Raw genomic sequence first — 18,612 nt, 5'->3', positions numbered from 1 at the left:
AAGGCGGATTCCGAATGAAAGAGAGATGGTGCACACATGCACGCATATTCGCACGCCTGTCAAGTTTCTCGGTATTGTCGAATCATTGACGTGTGTTTTATGATTCACGAACGGGTGTGGCTCCTCACATCTGGATTGTTAAAAGGACCGGTGTAGACCCGGACAGATGGATTCAACATCTCACCCATCATTTGGATACGACACAACAGCCCCCAGACAAGCTCAGGTTGACGGAAAAACTAAGAAACGTTTTAACGACGGTATATGATCCATATTACTTATTCCTCTGCAAAGGTCTTTCTTGTTTCCCTTTAGGAAGCCCTCCCACCCTCAGCAAATCTACTGCCTGTGCTAGCGTGGGTTCCTCAAAATCAAGTATAACCAGTCAGAGCTCGAAGCGACCCTTGTTCAACAGACCGACGTTCGGCTGGGCGTATAAGAATACTGGGCAGCCCACCTCGACAGAAAATCTCTTTTATACGGTTTCTCGCCCTTCCTCTTCCTACCACATCCCTCCACCCCCCTCTCTTCTCCTCCTCAACCTCACACAAAAAGCCGACCCCACCCCCTCGGTTTCATCTCACGACCACCCAATTTCCTATCTCACGTTCACGTTCTTTCAACTTCATTTCCTATAGTATTTTCTTTTCTTTTCTTTTTTTATAACATATATCTTTTTTTTTTTTTCATTTGACATATCGATCACCATATCGTCACTTCGAGAGACCGTAACGACCTTCGCTCCGACTGTTTTTTTTATCTATTGAAGTTCATCCATCTTTCTCCGACAGTTGGAAAGCATCACTTGCTTTTAAATCCTAATCAACCAAAAAAATACAACATGCCCGCCGTCTTATTACCAAGAACGGCAGCACCTTTCGCTGAACGTTCAGCACCGACAATCGTTCTCGACACAGTTGTCAACCCATGGTTAACACAGACATTGAAGAGAGTCAACAAGCACAAGAGACCGTTGAACAGCGTTCCACAACACTTGAAATGTCTGACAGAGATTCTTTCTGGCCCAAATGCGATATGGAACCTTTGCAGCCTTTGCGTTCCCAGGCTTCCTGAAGCACAGATCGAACATCAATCAAACCCCATTACCGATGCTCTTCTTCGATATCAATTCATTCACCTACAAGCCTATGTTGTTTCCATCGACATGGTTCAGAACCACCAGATTGCCTTCAAGCTAACAAAAGAGTCAATCAAGAGCTTGGTCGACTATCACAAGGATGTGTATATGGTTGACCAAGTTGCCAATACATGGCACTGGGCTGAGAAGGACGCAGCAGTGAAGAAGATGCATGAAGAATTTGTCCAGAAGGTTAACAAGTACGTCTTCCAGACGGACAAGATTGCTTTGGAAGGTATTGAGGATGACGGCGCCGGTGAACTCCTCTGCGGGCAGAGTGAGGAAGTCAGGAATGCTATCAGTGAATGTTTCGGAACCCTGATGCCACCTCCACCAAAGGTTCCTGAGCCTAGAGCACAAACACCAACACTCGCTAGCACTCCCGCTCCAATGGGTTGGTGGCCACCTACTGCTCCCTCTGATCATCCAATGGCTCCAGTCGAACCATGGAAGGTTCTTCCGTCAAACAACCCAGCCCAATTTACTCAGGGTATGAACTCCATGGCACCTGAGAACCTTCCTACGTGGAGTTTCGATGGTCTCGATGACGGTAACGCTCTTGCCTTTGGCACTGCTTTCATGGATGATAACTCAGTAATGGCCACCACTGGTGCCTATACTGCCTCCTTGACAGCTTCGTCAGACTGGTGGTCGCCTCAAGGTTCCCCAGTTTCCCCGCACGAGCAAGCTGAGCACCTTCCCTTCATGCCAACCACCACTGGTTATGAAATGCCCTCATCCATGCCAGCCATGTTTTCCGCCCAGCCCTGCAGCACGGCTTTGAACTACGGCGGCTTCGGTTGGGATAACTCCAACCGATACATGGACTTCGCCGCCATATGACTGGCCGAGAACCAACATCAACCTACTCATGTTGAGGTCCCTCGACGTCCTCTCCAGGTACCAGTTTACCACGGTCGGGTTCACAAACGAACCTCCAGTAAGAGTACCTCGAGTGCCAACGTCGGTGCTTCTGGAAAGCGAAGGCGAGTTGGATGAACTTATTTTTACCATTCATCTAATATGATAGAGAGTCGGTTGAGGCGAAAGTTGTCTACCTAGGCACCTTGAACTTCTACCTCTCTTACTCGGCGCACTTGGGTTTGTCCTCAATACACTATTTGTTCTTTTTGTTGTCCCAGCATTTTCTTAACGTCTTGCATCCACGGCGGTCATCTCGTTCTGGCGCTTATCTTGATCGTATCATGTCATTTGAAATGTCCTTTCACTTTGTCTGCTTCCCCAGCGAGTTTAGCGAGTTTAGCGTGCATCTGCAGTTTTTATATTGATCGTTTTTATCATTGTCGAGATCTTGTCATTTCAGTTTTAGCGAGCGATATTGTGACCTTTTTTTATCCCTATTTTCATGTTTCCTTTGTTCCGCATCATCATCCTCCTTACTCATCTCCATATCATTCCGCATGTCCGCTTCAGAGTGCCTGGCGCACTTCGTTGTACTCATCAGAAGATATCTCAGCATTGGCCTACGGGCATGGCCTTTGTTCTTCTCATTTCTTCTTTCATATCCAGTATGAGTCCCTGAGGTCTCGTGGATGACTATGATGAAGATCCTCCACGACATTCACCAAATTGCCAACCAAACAACCAGACAACCTATATACAAAGAACCGCTGAGCGACACCAAAAAAAAACCACCATTACAAACTTTTTCAGCATCAAAATTTCCTCCTAATCGAATTTCAACGCTTCTGCCGACCTCTTTCTTCCTCTTTCCTCTTTCTTTCTTTTTCCTTTTCGGCATTTGGATTTCTCTTTTTTTAATTTTCTCCGACATTTCAAGAAGTTCACGCCAACTCGCATTTTTTCTGGAAACTGGTTTTTTCGAAATACAGATTGGGGACACTACAAGATTTCCTTTAATACTTCTTTTGGGTTTGGGATTTTTTTAAAGATATAGATTTCCGGTACTGGAGGGAAGGGAGGAAAGGAAAAAAGATCAAGGGGGGCCAGCATGACTCGGTGTTTTTGGATTTTGAAGGAGTGTTATATATATAAAAATATCAGCTGAAATAACAACAGAAAACAAAGGGAAAAACTTGAAAAGGAAAATAAGTTTCAAAAAAAAAAAAGTCATCAAAACCAACATATACTCTGGATAAAGAGTTTTTTTTTGAAGTGGGGGGGATTATTATCGAAGGGTTACTGGAAAAATCTTTTGGGGGAGGTCGCCTTTACTGGTTCTTGTACCTTACACAGTTGATTAGCCCTTTTGTTTTTTTAGTTCTCTCTCTCTCTCACCCTCATAACTCAACTTCTATAGTCTGAGCAAGTGTAACAGAATATAACCTCAGGGAGTTTTTTTATCCATGAAAAATGCCTTACTTCGATCGAGTGTGCCTTGTGTTAAAAAAAGAAATCCGACAATTTTCAAGCTATTAAGTTGACGTCGGGCACACCGTAGAAGAGTACACTGCATTGCACACAAAACTTACATGGCTTATGACTAATCCTGATTATAATTATAATACTCTTTTGATCAATCATACTAAGTACATATTCCTCGCCTCGGATAAACTTATGACCCTCCTCCTATATAGATCCGAGCTAAGCTCGCCGGCAATACCATCAAATCAATTTTAGGTAGTAATACAAGTACTCCAGTTCTGTATAAGTAACGTCAATTAACCCACAACGTTAATAACCCTCAAAACCAACACCGCCAAATAAACCAAAGAAACCCAACTCATAACCACAACAGTATGTCCATCCCCAGGAGCAAGCATCCTCGCCACATTCGGCGTTCCGGTCTTAGTAACCGTCGTATACGCCGTGGATGTAGAAACAGTACTAGTACCCGTAGTAGTCTGAGTTTGCGTTTCCTGTGCCTCGGTAGATACAGTGATAGTTTCTGATACTGTTGATAAAGCGGAGTGGGTATGAGTTGATGTGACGGTGCTGGTGGAACTCGTACTCTCTTGACGTTTGCGGATGTCGTGGTGATGGTTACTATCATCATCGTCGTCGTCGTCGTCGCTACTGTTTTCTAGACGGGATTTGGCGGATTTGGTGGCGTTGATGATTTCGTCGATTATTTCGTCGAGACCTGGGTTGCCTTTTTTGCTACGGATGATTATATTTCTTTTGAGGATGGGGGTTGCAATGTTTGGGGTGGGAGGGGGGGTCGGGGTTGGGGTTGGGATGTTATCGCGGGTTAGAAGTGTTTTTCGACGTTTTTGGGGTCCGCTGCAGTCTGAAGGATTGTTTGGGCAGACCATGATTGTAGATTTTGTATTATAAAGTAGGAGAAGATGCTGTGGGTGTATTTATACTGATCAAGAAGCTTTGAGGATAGCGGTCTACTACAATGGACTAATGATGGTGGATATGTAGGGTGGGTATGAAAAGTTTTGACTTCAGTATGCCTATGGGAAGGAAGATTGATCCTATGAAGAAAAGGTATATAAATTTGGAGAAATACTACTATTTAAAGGCTCTACATACACGGTGGGCGGAATGACTTTACATTCCATCTAGATATTTCGCATATAAAATTTTAGAATTGAGTATCAAGCCGTAAGCCGTGTCCGTTGTAGAACAGCGAATAGACATTGACGGTCTGAGGTAATTACCTCAGATAACTTTATTAAAGAATTCTTAGAATGAATGACTTCGCTTGTAAAGCCTATGAGTCCACATGTATCTTATACTCCGATCTTCAACGTCTCAAGACCTATGATCTTGATATAGAAAGTTATATCCAAAATTGTGTTGGGGAGCCCCGAATGCAACAAGGTTTGGGTATATCTCGTCATGCATCCGGCTTCCAAATTCCGAGTTAACACCATTATTCTATGCATGAGAGAATTATTAGACGATATGTGGATAAGGTCGTCACCTTACCTGGGAGTTAACTTCAAAAAATTCGCTCATCTATTAAATGTTACCTTCGTCTTCGGACTTGACCTTCTTGCGAGCGAACATTTCATCCAGCGTAGTCTGTCCCCGTTTCGCCGGCAATTTCATAGATTTGGAAGTGGAAGGTCGACTTTCGGCTTTGGCCTTTCCTTGTTGGTTACTAGGCTCAAGTTTGCTGGTTATTTTAGTGTCGTTTTTGGTATCATTTCCAGGCCTCTCTGTCAGAATTGATCTCGCTTCACCATTGATAACTTTTACATCGCTCCCGTGAAATCCTGCTTCGAATGCTGCTTTCATGCCACGAATACATATCTCCTTCCTGTCCTTCCAATCAAACATTGGCTTTGGATAGTCCTTTCCGATTATACATCCTGCGGCTCTTTGGTCCGGTATAGGACACTTCCATGGTTCGTAGATGTACTTTTCAGGAAAGTTCTTCAGTTGAGGGATGTAATGTCGAACGTAGTTGCCCTCCTTGTCAGTTTTCTGTGGGAAGGCTATGGGACTGTAGATGCGCATATATTGTGAGAAGAATGCGGTACATGATAACCCTAGATAGGTTCGTTAGTTATAATCGTAGATATCTGAGTACTTGAGGCATTGCCTGCCTGCTCAAAATACAACGCACATTGCCAATTTCCTGCGTTGCAGGAGATTTCGTGATCCAGCAACCACTCCTCGAATACCTCAGCTCCTCGCTCCCAGTCGATGTAACAACCTCCTCGGGTAAGAAAACATGCAACAGCATGTCTTGCCAAGTGGTGGATCCAGCCCTCGGTTTTTAATTGTATCATTATAGCATCGATCCATGGGAACCCCGTCCGACCTTCCCGCCACCTGATAAACCATTCTTCGGCCTCTTCGCTATCAACATGATAGGTGCCTTTGATCGATAGGGATTTTTTTGGATCGTCTGGATTTGGTTGGTGCTTGGAGGGGAGATTCCAGGGTATATACCTGACCTTTGAATTGTGAAGAGTTTGGCCGAAGCACGTCCCGATACCAGCTTGAGCTGCGAAGTACATGTCTCTGAAGAATAACTGACCGGTTAATGAGCATGGAGGTTCCGTGGCCTTTTTGCCGGATTTCTCCCATTCCTCGACGACTTCTATGGTGACATCAGTACTGAAAAAGTGCGCTGGTATTTTTTGAACGTAGATATTGAAGTCTTACCCAAGACGTCCCAATAAAACTTCCTACAACTAATTGACCCGAAATGCATATGTGGAGAGAGGAGACATGTTGACGCCGGCTGAAAAGCCGTAGGAGCGGTTTCTGGTTTCGAAAAGGTAGCGGTGTATTCTTTATCCTTTATTACATTTTCTAAAACCTCTAGTGCGATCTTTTCACCACCTCGGTGAGGGGTCGTAGCAGTCATCTTGAGCTCTTCCATTGTCGGGACGGAAAAATCACCCTTCGGGCCACGGAGTCCTGCGTGATAGGTTGAATCTTCAGATGAGCGATTTGACTGATTCTGGTCAGCATTGAAGTATTGCGGTCCTGGTTTGTCCTGGGTAACATGCTCTAACGATAGGTCTCCGGGCGGTGGGATCGAAATTGGGGCCGGTATTGGTCGTGGAGGTGGTCCTATCTTTTGACCTGCTTTCTGAAGCTGCATGGTAGTCATGGTGGGGCCACCATTGATACCCACGATATCCTATGCATCCATCAAAAATTTAAAACCGGGTTCTATTGTAATGGGGCTAAATCGGAGACTAAATCGGAAGGGGGCGTAATACATCACTATCCCAAAGAGTTCTTCCATACTTCACAATACACTGCACGCCCGCTTCCTTCGCCTTTGCCAAAACCTCGTCATCTCGTTTTCTAGCATACGAATCCGTATCCTTCTCAAAAACGAGATGGGATATATTCCAAGCCTTAAACAATTTCGGCAATATAGTCAGAGGGCTCTCGCGAAGGACAAGGAGACGGGATTTTGAGTTCAATTGCGACAAACCATCCGATACCGCGCTCTGGCAGTCTAGACTGTACGTATGTGTATATGTGGGTTAGAGGGAACACAAAAGTGTCTCAAACGACCTCCACTTCGTAAATAATCTCGAAGTTGGTGATCGAGATTTCGGGTGATACTTACAGGAACTGCCAGCGGTTCGGCCCGACTTTAGCGTGATACACATAGTGGGGGTCCCAGGTCCACACTGGGTAACTGGATGCAGTTGTAAGCCTATGTCCTTACTTACTTACCTACCAACATACCGTAACAAGTATTCCTCTAGGAGGAGCTCGCTGTAGAATAGATCGATTTCCGATCAAAAAACTGGGGGCTTACAAGACGTCTGGGTTCAGATCTAATGCGGCTTTGAGTGCTGGGGAGTCGTGTAACCTTAGATCGGTACGAAACCAGTACAGAACCCTTGTCGTCATCTCGATTCCTTCACTTAGATTCCTTCGGTGGACAGGGCTAGGGCTGGGGAAGAACGGAAAATAAGGTTAACGGCAGATTGTCTAGATGTGTCTTCGCCCTAGTTGAAATGCTGCAATTTGTGGTAGTTTCCAGGAATAGAATTCAACCATATTACGAATCTACTATCTATGACAAGATACGTATACAAGATCAATCGAAGTGGTAAACTAGCACACGTATACACAAATAGTAATAAAACTATACACCCCTGAGACTTTTTCTTTTAAGAAATCTAGTAGTTTCGCTGATATGCGATCGCAATATGGATCCCGATCCGAATCGATCTAGTACTAAAGATGCACATGGGCCTGTATATCGATCCTTGGGGGCTCAAATGAGGTCATCAGAACGCCCGTTTCGGTATTAGCCGTCTTGTCGCATATTATCTTTTTTTTTTTTTTCGTTCTTGCCAAACCTAAAGTAAAAATACTCCAAAACTCGTGGGCAAATCGAGAAAAGCGGTCTTGCCAGCATGCAGATTCCCAAAATCCTGTTCTACATGGAACCAGTGGGTCTTGGAGGTTAATCTAAGTTGTTGTGGTATGTAATTAATCGACTTGGGTATGGAAAAGCTGTTCCTGTTGGAGGCAAAGATGGTAACCCTGTCCGATCGACAGCAGTTATTGCTCTGTTCGGTGACGTCGAAGGTCTTTTGTTGGATGTCGTCTTTCTCTCGCCAGTTTCAATTTCTCTCGCGACTATCGATTATGCACTATTACATTGTCTTGTAGTTATAATTATGAAGTACCTAGTAATGTATCTAAGTAAGTAAGGACTTACTGCCCGGCCAGAACCCGACTTTGGGGCCCACCTTTTGGGGGGAACTTATGCAACTAGACTGTCAAGGTTATCTTCGGCATTTTCACACTTCAATGCAAAGGAGGGTTAGTATACTCCGGCGTATACTATCGGGTCCAAAACTTTTTTTTTATAAACGTCCTAACCTCAACATGACTAGCATCGCTGCACCTGCTGTGCATATCTGCCTGTCGGCTCGCCATAGCCCTAGCTCTGTCCTTTTTATCCCGCTCCGGCTTGGATTTTGCATGTTGAGCGCATAAAAAAAAAATATTCCACCTCCCTAGCAAACGGACAATAAAAATGCAAGCCAGCCTGTATGGATATATGTAAGTATGTAAGTATATACATAATTAAGTAAGTAAGTACTTACATGCGTAGTATGTATGTACACTTATGCATAGTAGGACGAATTAAAGGTCCTTGATCCAGGGGAGTTATCTGGTAGTGGGACTGGAAGAATCGACGAACACCTCGTCAATCGATACCCAAGTGGTTCGAGGTATATACTATAAGATTGTGCATATTGAGGAATTTTGATGCGTGGGCTTCTTTCTCCCTCAACCAGACTGGCAGATATGCACTAGAACCAATGGAGAAATGACGGTCTTCCACGATGTTTTCTTTCCTTTCCTTCTTTCTTTCTTATTTTCTTTCTATTGTTTTCTTTTAGTTACTTCTTGCTTTGGTTACACTAAAACCGCAGCGATTCATGACGAACAACTGGCACACATTCCACTGGAAGAAATTAGACCGCCGGTGCACCCCACTCTCAGACTCTGAGAAGTTGGGGGGTTCAATCAAAGTATCCGAACTATTGTGCATGTATAGTTCTGTGCATTTGGCGAGACTTTTCAAGCTTCCTAGTCTGGGGTTTCAAGGACGCTAAAATCGCCTTGGAATAGACTTCACAACTTCTATCCATGGAATCCATTCGACCGTTCTTGATTGTAGGGTCAAAAACACGGATATAGAAGGTGTCAAAGACCTGGAATTTTAGTAGATGACGACTCCGCCTTTTGACCACCCCGGCTAGTGCAGAATATCGATAAATTCTATCGATAGGGAAGTATACTAGTATACATGTATGTTTCCCCTCCAAAATTTTTGATAATACATACATATGTATGTATCTACTTAAGTAAGAATCTAACAATTTTTTTTATTTTTTTTATTTTCTCCTCCAATTAACTTTTCTGTTTGTCAGTCGGACATATATTTTTTTTTCTTTGGCGACAGGAAAAGGTTGCCCAAACCGATGGTCGTGTTTAACTTCCAGGAACGGTCTCGTGAAGCCATCATTCATTGTCATTGATCACCTGAGAACACGCTCAATCTTCTGAACCCCCCAACCATCGGTCTGTGACCGCTCGAACCTAGTAAACAACCTAGACCAGCTGAACGCCGTTATAATTTTTTTTTTCTTTCTATTTCTTTCTTTCTTTCTTTCTTTCTCTATTTTCTTGACATGGGCGCCACATGCAGGATCAAGGTCGGATGCACATTTTTTAAATTTAATTTAGTCTTCGGTCCATCCATATAAGTATACATGTAGATAATCTTTACTAAACTCAGGTACCGAAATTCTTCTGAACCACACACCCCCCCCCAAGATAGAAAGGAAAAAAAAAAAAAAAACATTCTGCTTCGTGGTCTATAGAGGGCTAGTGATGTTTGCCAGGTCTTACCCGACACAGGTGTACTCGAACCTAGATGGCTCCACAGGTTCGGGGGAAGGAATAGAACTGTTGCCCAACCAGAATTGCGTGTCGCCCTTCGACACCCTCCACGTTGGCCACACCCACATAGAGGACTTGTCGTATACTTGGACTACCTTGATGCGTGTAGGACTAACTTTGTATCTCTCTGTACCTTCACTTCTTGTTGGCTTTTTTTTTTTTTGTTTACCGTTTTCTTCCATTTGATCATCCTAGCAAGCCTTCGTGAATAAAAAAAAAATTCCTCGGTTCCACTTGAGGTTGCAAGGGAGAAGGGGGAAAAAAAAAGATTAAAGAAAATTAACCAAAAAAAATTATCTGGGGCCCGCCCATGCGATCTTGAAATGGCACGGAGGGTCGAAACTTTCCAGGCGCACGAATCCTCAAAATTTTATCCTATTCTAAAATAATAAAAATAAAATAATAAAAATAAAATAATAAAAATAAAATAATAAAAATAAAAATAAAAATAAAATGCTATACAATACTTCCCCCGTGTTCTAAATTTGTCCATCGTATTGTCGTTGTCATCATTGTTTTATTCAAGATACCTATTTCCTGGAACATCTCTGTTTCGAACATCCTTCTTAGATCCTCAACCTCATCCGCGATATACTTCCTTCTTACGATAATATACATTATACATACAGAGTATACGTACTTCACCTAAAATCTTACCACCCGATACTGCGCTGATTTATCCAAAGTTGTAGGTGCTTTGAGCCAGCCCATCACTGCTTTCGTTTCTCTTTCATCTCTTTCGCATCTACCCTGTCCCCCCCAAAACTCCACAGTTGCTGCCTTCCCAGTACATACATAGTACGTTAGCTTCGTGATCGGAGAGGTCTCCTGAAAATTAATAATCTATCGAAGTCCCTAAACGAAAAGGAGAAAACCCCCCCAGACAATACCCTTACCTCAAGCAGCTAACAATCGGATTTGGCTCTTCTGGCCTGTGAGAGAAAGTGAGTGAGTGAGCGAAGAACGGTTTCCTCCCTTCCCGCAGGACAAGCCTACGCCTACCACGAGCTACTCCGCAGTCCTCGAGGGATATTGGCCCAGAGTAATCTAAATTAAATTATTTTTTTTAATCCTCTTTTTTTTTTTTTTTTGTTCTTTGGCCCCTTCCAATATTTTTGTGCAACCTAAACTTTCATATCCCCGGCATATTACTGACTAAAAACACCGGGTCTTCTTCCATACCTATCAAGTACTTACATACTTACCTATTACCTACTCTACTCACTTGATACCTTTTTTTTTATTTTTTTTATTTTTTATTTTTATTCTATTCCATTCTATACCTTTTCTTTTCCCTTTCCTCTTTTTTATTTTATTTTATTTCGACTCTTCTTACATTACAAAAAATTTATCTTCGAAAGTAGTTGCACTGCTAACTAATCTTCGGCGTCCCAAACCAGACTAACTAACAAAACCACCTCTCTCCTTCTCTCCTTCTCCCTCTTCCTTGAGATTCTGATATCTTGTACCATCGTTTCCGTTCCCCATCCGCCCACTATCTCCTGATATCTTGCCGAGGGGGTTTGTCGACATTATTTTTCCACGCTCGACAATCAAAGAATCCTCGAGAATATTTTTAATTCCTCGCCAGACATTCTGCGCCTTGGAGCTAGCTCTGTCGATCTACCCAGCATTCTACACTTTTTTTATTATTTTTTATTTTATTTTATTTTATATATTGGCAGCATCAAACCCTTGAAATAGCCTCTCCGGATTCCCCGTCGATACTCCCAACCCGCCGAAATCGTACCCGTTCATCTGGACTTCTGCAGGGACAGCCGACTGTTCGAAGTTTAATTCCTGGAATTTTAATTTCGATCTCTTGTTCTGTCTCTTCTGCCCTAATAGAAACTAAAAAAAAAAAAAAAAAAAAAAAAAAAAAGTCATAGCCTCTCGCTACTACAGCCATACGACCCGATCTTTTGCCAATACGCTATTCCAGTCATTCTTTCCCCCAACATACATACAGACTTACATACATACATACATACATACATAAATCACACTCTTATACACTACATACACCCAATTACAGACGGAAACTCCGACAGACTTCGACAGCAGCTGGTTCATATTAATCAGCATACACCAAATATACCATGGCATCTTCAAAGGTAAATCGCAGCAGCAGATCGTCCGATTTCCCTGCTTACCCTGTCCACAATGTGCCGATTTGGCCTTGGCAAACGCTCGTTTGGCTCCAGTCCTCCCCAGACCCCGATCGTACCATATCATATTCCAGCTCTTCAACATCGATGAGTATGATACTTTTCCTTTCTGTGCTTTCTAGTTCTTTTCCTGGCGAGATCCAATTGCCGGGCTGGCTAGGTCTTCGGTGAGGTTGGAAACTGCATGGACGAGTATTTGGGGGGGTGGACATCTTAGGCTGGAGTCCGGCCAATGTGTTGGCCTCCCTCTCGCACGTCGTTGTTCTCCCCTCTCCAACCAACCAACAAAAAAAAAAGGATGTGTGCGCGCTTTCTCGGGTGTACCGCAACATGATGATTCTGATGTCCTCGCCCTCATCGTCGTGCGAAAATTGCTCCCAACAAGCAGACAAGCTGACTTGAACGGTGATGATGGTTATCAGGTTGCTCACCCTCCTCGCATACCTCACTCGATAACGAGTCCCATCCCTCCGGCTAGTGCCGCCGTTCCTATAAAATCTAGCCATCGATCTCACCATGCTCACTCGCTGGGTACGACAAATACCACTCACCGGGTCACCCGGCGGAAGTCAATGTCATCATCTGCAGTTGCCCATTCTGCTGCTGTGGCTGCCATAAAGGAGGCAGTTGCGAATGGTTCATTGGATTCGTCTCCGATCAGCCTTGAGTTGAAGCAGGAAGTTCTTAGTTCACCAAATCTGAAGCCCCTGGATGGCCAATCCGACGTTATTGCCGATTATCCTTCGCCTCCGTCGAGCTTTCCATCTCACGGTATATCTGCATTGTCATCCGGATTCCGAAAGACTAGCTTTGGGACGACTTTGAAGGAAACTGTATCTGAAAATGCCATCGGGGAGGAAGTAGAGTCGGCAACCGGTTCGTTACGGAAGAATAGGAGGCCGAGCGATGGACCTGATGATGGGCAGCATCTCAAAGGTGAACTTAAGTGTGAACACTGCGGCAAGGGCTATAAGCATAGCAGCTGCCTAACGAAGCATCTGTACGACTCACTCTCGAATGAACCGGCCACCATTGCTTCATATAGTAATTATCTTTTTGCAAGGCAATATGCTTACACTTGATTTGATTGTATTTCTAGTTGGGAACACACTCCTGAATGGTCGTACACGTCCAAGTTGCTCATCTCGAAGCATCAGCAGGTACAGCTGTTGGAGGCGGCCTCCATCCTCGTCTCGATGAAGCCGAACACTCCGCCTACTTCTGCGAGCTCCACGGCTTCCTATAGCATGATGAACGATTCTTCCAATGATTCAACCTCGGAAGACTCGCCACCTCCAATGCCTGAAAGGATGTCGTCTCCTCAGCCGGGCGGTAGATCTAGGGCTCTCTCTAGTGCCGGCCAGCCGACGAGACGTCATGGAAGCCACTCTCGAGCTGCTGCTCCGTATTCGAGATCATATCAACATCCACCAATGGGTAGCTCCTTTGGTGGGAAGTCAGTTACGCCAGTTGCATCTCCGGGTTCTATGCGTCCTGTTTCAGTACTTCCTCCCGGACTTCTTAGTCCTCGCAGCATTGCCACATCTGGCCAGGACGACGAGTCGCTGGCCGCTGCCGTTCAGATGTTGAGCTGCAGCTTTGGAGGCACGCCAGTTCTAGGGCCTACCAAAACCAATCTTAAGAATGGCAATATACCATCGCTGCCACTTTCATCTCCACCGAATGATCTACGGGGGCTCGGGTCTCCCCGTACGCTGACAGCCGATTACATTACCTCTAACCCCGTTGCTCAGCAAAGTGGAATCCGTGGAACCGCGGGCCACCTTGAGAGCGAGGACGTAGAGATGGACGATAGTGACCATGAACAGGCTGGAAAGTCCGTTCGGTCCCCGTCCTATCGTGCTCGGTTCAGCGGGCCCGAGGTCGTAGTTGAGGACGATGAGGAGGACGCGGCTGCCGCGAGAGCCAAGCACGATGATGATGAGGATGGCGTGTTCGGCAAAATGGAGGAATGATATCCCCAGTCGCCAGGCCCTAACATCAAGGTCATACTGCATCGTCACCTGCGTATTCCATTTATCCATTTATCTATTCAGTTATTTTTCGATTTATTTCGTTTTTGCAAATTCCGCCAACAATTAACGAAAGCCTGCATCATCATCAAAATCCATTCTATCAAACGAAAATCTCAGCACGACAATCAACCAACAACATATCCTTGCACCTATATATAACGAAAACATCTTCCTCACCTCATTTACCCTTTTTTTTTCTGCGAAATAAAACAACATATACTAAATTTCGATTGCGTTTTACTGCTTTTTCTGGGAAACTATCGCCTTTTTTTCTTCTTCTTCTCTCTTCTTAGTTCGGGCGTTCAGGGAAACTCTGCTGGCTTGGAAACAATTCTATATACGAAATGAAAATGCGACGAGGGAATATTTAATGGAGGCATCGGTTGTATAATCTTTTTTTTTTGAACTTTTTTTTGAAATTTTTTTTTTGTTAGTACTTTTTTTGTTTCGGATTCCGTTATATAAGCCAAAAACCCCTCCAAATAGTTCCTTGTCCTTACCATTTGTTACTTGGTTTTCTACATTCCCCCTGTCTATGGTTTTCTCCTTCTTTTTTTTTTTCAATGTATATACATTCACCTCCTCGCCCGTCGCTCATTTCTTAGCGCCAAGCCGCTGGTGCACACCCCCCCTGATATAGATATCGGGAATATGAAAGGAAAGAAAAATTCAATCTTAAAGTGGATTTTTTTATCACAACAAATTTTAAAATTTTTTTTTCTCATCAATCTTATACCCGTAGTTTGACCGTGTGGGTTCCCTCGGAATCCGCACTCCGGACCGTAGACAACTGAACTGAATGATCAGATGACCAGGGGTTATGCTGGTTGAAGGGCTGGCGACCCGAGGGACTACAGGGCGTCCAATCATTTGTCAACGTTGAGCATCAGAAAGTTGAGAAGCGTTTGCTTTAAGGTTGGCGCTTCGGATTTGGTGTTCCTTCGTTCGATGGTTTCTCAAAAAAAAAAAAAATTCAAAGATGGAACTTGAAGGAGTAGATAGTAGTACTCTGGGAGAATATTACAGGATTATACTAGAGAAATATTTTTTCTTTTTTTTTTTCTCTTCCTCTTTTATTTTTGTTCAAGAAGAATAAGAGGTTTAGAAACAAAAAATAGAATGGAGTTTCCTTTGATTTTTTTTTTTTTTCTCTTTGAGTGTATTCTTCCCCGCAATATCGATATCAAAACCCTTTCGGTTTTTTATCCGTCAAATGTTTTAAGCTAACTAGGACTTCCCAGCTAAGCCCAATATACTTATATATTTGCGGGGTAAAACAAAACAGTAAGGAATTAAGAAAAAAAAATGAAGCGAGTGTTTTATTATTTTTTTGCTATCATATTTTTTTTTAGGAGAAAATTTAAAAAGGTGTATTAGCCTGTAATAGTAGGTAACTAGCTCTGGAACTAGCCCGTATCTCTCGAATTCCCCGGATTATTTCCCTTACGATCGACCCGAGCAGCTGAGAAAGCCTGATAGCTGTCATCATTAGAAGGGGGATAGTACTAAGCTATAACTACATATCTATTGTTGGAAGAAAAAAAAGCTAATACTAATAGATTCGAATAGACTAGGATCTAATAACTACTTTAGCTAACCAAGTAAGTGCTTAGTGGCTAATTAATGGTTAAGAGGGATAGTGTTATTTCTATATATTTTTATTTTTTATTTACTTTTCCTTTTCGATTTCCGGTTTCGAATTCAAGATTGGTGTTCTTTCAAGTGGAACACTACATACTATCTCCTCTTAGTGCTATATCAATACTTTTTTTTTTTGGCCCTTGTCCTGATAGATCAGTTGATACAGTTATAGACTAACCTTATAAGCTAGACGGCTATGTAGCATGGATATTATAGACCAGGATATATAAGTATACATAAGTACTTACATATCAATAACGGAAAGAAAGGGTATAGGAAGTCTAAATATGTATATGTGTCTTGGAAGCTTTTTCCTACTTGGAAATTAGAGCCTCGAACTACCGTACTTGATCAGGAATGGAGATCCCTCCCCCCAAAAAAAAACCGTCTTTTCTTGCTAAAAAGTTTTACGTCGATCGGAAAGACGCACAGGCCATATAATAAAAATTTAACAATGCAAGAAGCTGGATCTGAATTGGAAGCGGGATATTTTCGCAAACTCGATCGCGAATTCGGTTGAGGGGGGGAATTGATTCGAAAGATTGAGGCAGATTGTTTTGTATCGAGACTAAACTTGGTTTGGATGTTTAAAACAAAAAATGCAACAAAACCTCCAACAAACACTCGTTTTTGACATATATTCAATATTGCAATGTAATGCTTCATGCTAGAATAAACATATAAAATATAATATAAGTCTTGTTTCCGAAACAGAGTTTGCTTGGATTTTAGGCTTTATGCTACAAGACATCAGAAACGCCTGCAAGTATGATTGTATACAAGTCCATAACATGAACTACCAAAAAAAAAACAGCCGAGGGGTAGGAGGGGGAATGCCTTGAGATACATATATAGATAGCAAATTAATTTCACTAAAAGCAAAGGGAATCTCTAACCAAATATCCTAGTCAAGACAGAAGAGCTCAAAGACAGAGAGAGAAAGGAGGAAGGGAGGAAGGAGGGAAGGAAGGAAGGAAAGAAATATATATATACATATGTCACATGATATCATATCATACGTATACTACAGGCGTCGATCTACAGATCATTGGAGTTCATTGGCAGAATTTAAAAGTAGGGTAAGAAATTGAGAAGCGATCGTGTCTCCTTCTTCTTGATAGTCTTAGACTTGCACGAAATAGCCATTCCGTGAGCACCGGCGGTAATATCATCATCCTTATCGAAGACATAAGCACCAACATCCTGGAACTTATTCTTGCCGGTGATATGCATAACCTGAATCATGGAGGTGTTCGCAGCAAGGGCCAGGTTAGATGGAGACAGAGTGTACAAGAAATCACCACCGATGGCGACATCCAAGTTACCGGGTTGTCCGGAGAGGAAAGATTGGTCTTGGGTCTTATCGCCGGTGGGGGAGTTGAATTCGATGACACGGTTCATTTTACCATCGGTGACGTAGACGGTGTTGTACTTTGGATTCTTTGCGATCCAACCGGTGGCGGACTGGAAGTCGATGGTTTGCTTGTCTTCGGCTGGGAGTGTGACCTTCAAGGTCTTTGGGTCGAATGTAAGCTTGGCGACACCGATGGAACCGTCGGTGGCAAAGATCTTGGTAGGTGAGACCTGGACGGCTCCGAAGAGGAGTGGGGCCTCAGAGATCTTGGATCGAACACTTTCCAGGCAGATCTTCGACTTCTTAGTCTCATCCGGGTAGGTTCTGTAGACATCGACGATACTAGCTTCTTTCTTGACGCTGTTTCCCTTGGTGATGACGATAAGGTTCTTTTGGTCGTCGGTGAAGAACATGTCGGAGACGGTACCGGCCGGACCGTCCTTGACTGTTCCGATGGTACGCTTAAGTGGCTCCGTGTCGGTACATGTAAGACCCTTTTGAGGATCGACATCGTAGCAGGCGACACCATCGCGCTTGCCGGAGTTGGCGACGCAGAGGGTGTTAAGTTTTGGAGAGTATGCTAGGGAAACTGGAAGGTCTCCGTGGCTGGTGGTTGGCCTTTTTCCTACTCTTGTAAGCTTGAGGGGATCCTTGGGGTCGACGAGGAACATTGTAATGGAGTTAGATCCAGCATTTACGGTGAAAAGGTACTACGACATTATCAAAATATTAATTAATACCCAAAGTTAGAAAATATAATATCAATTCATCAAATACGCTTTCCTTTGTATTGGAAGGAAAGTATAGAGGAATACTTACGTTTCCATTGATAATAACCGAATGCTGACTGAACAAAGCGTCGTTCGTCGATGCCAACTGTAACTTTGCAATCTTTCCATTGTCGTCACCGGTAGCAACCGGTGCTGCTCCACCCCTCCCACCGGTCCTATACCTCTTGTGGGCACCGATGCTTCCATCCTCTTGGATCTGGCAGGCCACAATCTCATTTTCTCTTCCCATGGGATTTGTCTGGAAATACAGCGCAACTCCGATCTGGATTGGCGCAGTTTCAGCAGCAACAGCAGCAAGCTTCTTGATAGCTGTCGAGTTTGTATTAAACGGCAGAGCAAACTTGGCAGCCTCAGTGCAGACGAGCAAAGGGAGGAGGAAAAACCCCGTGTTCAAAATTTTGCTGTACATCTTAGCTTTTTAAGGGAGTGTATCTTGATATATAATATACTTAATGGGGGGTGGGAGTATATGTATATATAATATGGATCAATGAGCCAAACCTTTTCAGTTGAGGCTCAGTTCCGGGGACTATGTTTCTAGATCGAAAATAGATCTGAAACCCTCTTTTGTTATCGGGATATCAAAGAAACAAAGATACCCTATAGAAGCGTATCTTAAGAATCTCACGATCGATATTCCGTG

General features: G+C 43.5%; 5 protein-coding genes across 5 annotated transcripts; 2 read left to right on the top strand and 3 right to left on the bottom strand.

Annotated features, from left to right (window-relative positions):
* Positions 1–841: 841 nt before the first annotated feature.
* On the top strand, positions 842–1,981 carry AOL_s00006g244 (uncharacterized protein; the record flags this gene model as incomplete). Its single annotated transcript, XM_011119553.1, has 1 exon — positions 842–1,981. The coding sequence occupies one exon, from the start codon at positions 842–844 to the stop codon at positions 1,979–1,981; it is 1,140 nt and encodes a 379-aa protein (XP_011117855.1).
* A 1,799-nt stretch (positions 1,982–3,780) lies between these two features.
* AOL_s00006g243 (uncharacterized protein) lies at positions 3,781–4,374 on the bottom strand (the record flags this gene model as incomplete). The annotated part of the gene is made up of 1 exon (XM_011119552.1): positions 3,781–4,374. One exon carries the CDS (start codon positions 4,372–4,374, stop codon positions 3,781–3,783), a length of 594 nt encoding a protein of 197 aa, XP_011117854.1.
* A 658-nt stretch (positions 4,375–5,032) lies between these two features.
* On the bottom strand, positions 5,033–7,402 carry AOL_s00006g242 (uncharacterized protein; the record flags this gene model as incomplete). Its single annotated transcript, XM_011119551.1, has 6 exons — positions 5,033–5,565; positions 5,643–6,122; positions 6,188–6,671; positions 6,754–7,003; positions 7,113–7,184; positions 7,308–7,402. 6 exons carry the CDS (start codon positions 7,400–7,402, stop codon positions 5,033–5,035), a joined length of 1,914 nt encoding a protein of 637 aa, XP_011117853.1.
* A 5,317-nt stretch (positions 7,403–12,719) lies between these two features.
* AOL_s00006g241 (uncharacterized protein) lies at positions 12,720–14,123 on the top strand (the record flags this gene model as incomplete). Its single annotated transcript, XM_011119550.1, has 2 exons — positions 12,720–13,147; positions 13,247–14,123. The coding sequence occupies 2 exons, from the start codon at positions 12,720–12,722 to the stop codon at positions 14,121–14,123; spliced, it is 1,305 nt and encodes a 434-aa protein (XP_011117852.1).
* A 2,769-nt stretch (positions 14,124–16,892) lies between these two features.
* AOL_s00006g240 (uncharacterized protein) lies at positions 16,893–18,378 on the bottom strand (the record flags this gene model as incomplete). The annotated part of the gene is made up of 2 exons (XM_011119549.1): positions 16,893–17,888; positions 17,998–18,378. 2 exons carry the CDS (start codon positions 18,376–18,378, stop codon positions 16,893–16,895), a joined length of 1,377 nt encoding a protein of 458 aa, XP_011117851.1.
* Positions 18,379–18,612: the final 234 nt, after the last annotated feature.

This window comes from Orbilia oligospora, assembly GCF_000225545.1.
Source record: "Orbilia oligospora ATCC 24927 unplaced genomic scaffold scaffold00006, whole genome shotgun sequence".
Classification (NCBI taxonomy): Eukaryota; Fungi; Ascomycota; class Orbiliomycetes; order Orbiliales; family Orbiliaceae; genus Orbilia; species Orbilia oligospora.
This window is presented reverse-complemented; position numbering and strand designations above follow the sequence as displayed.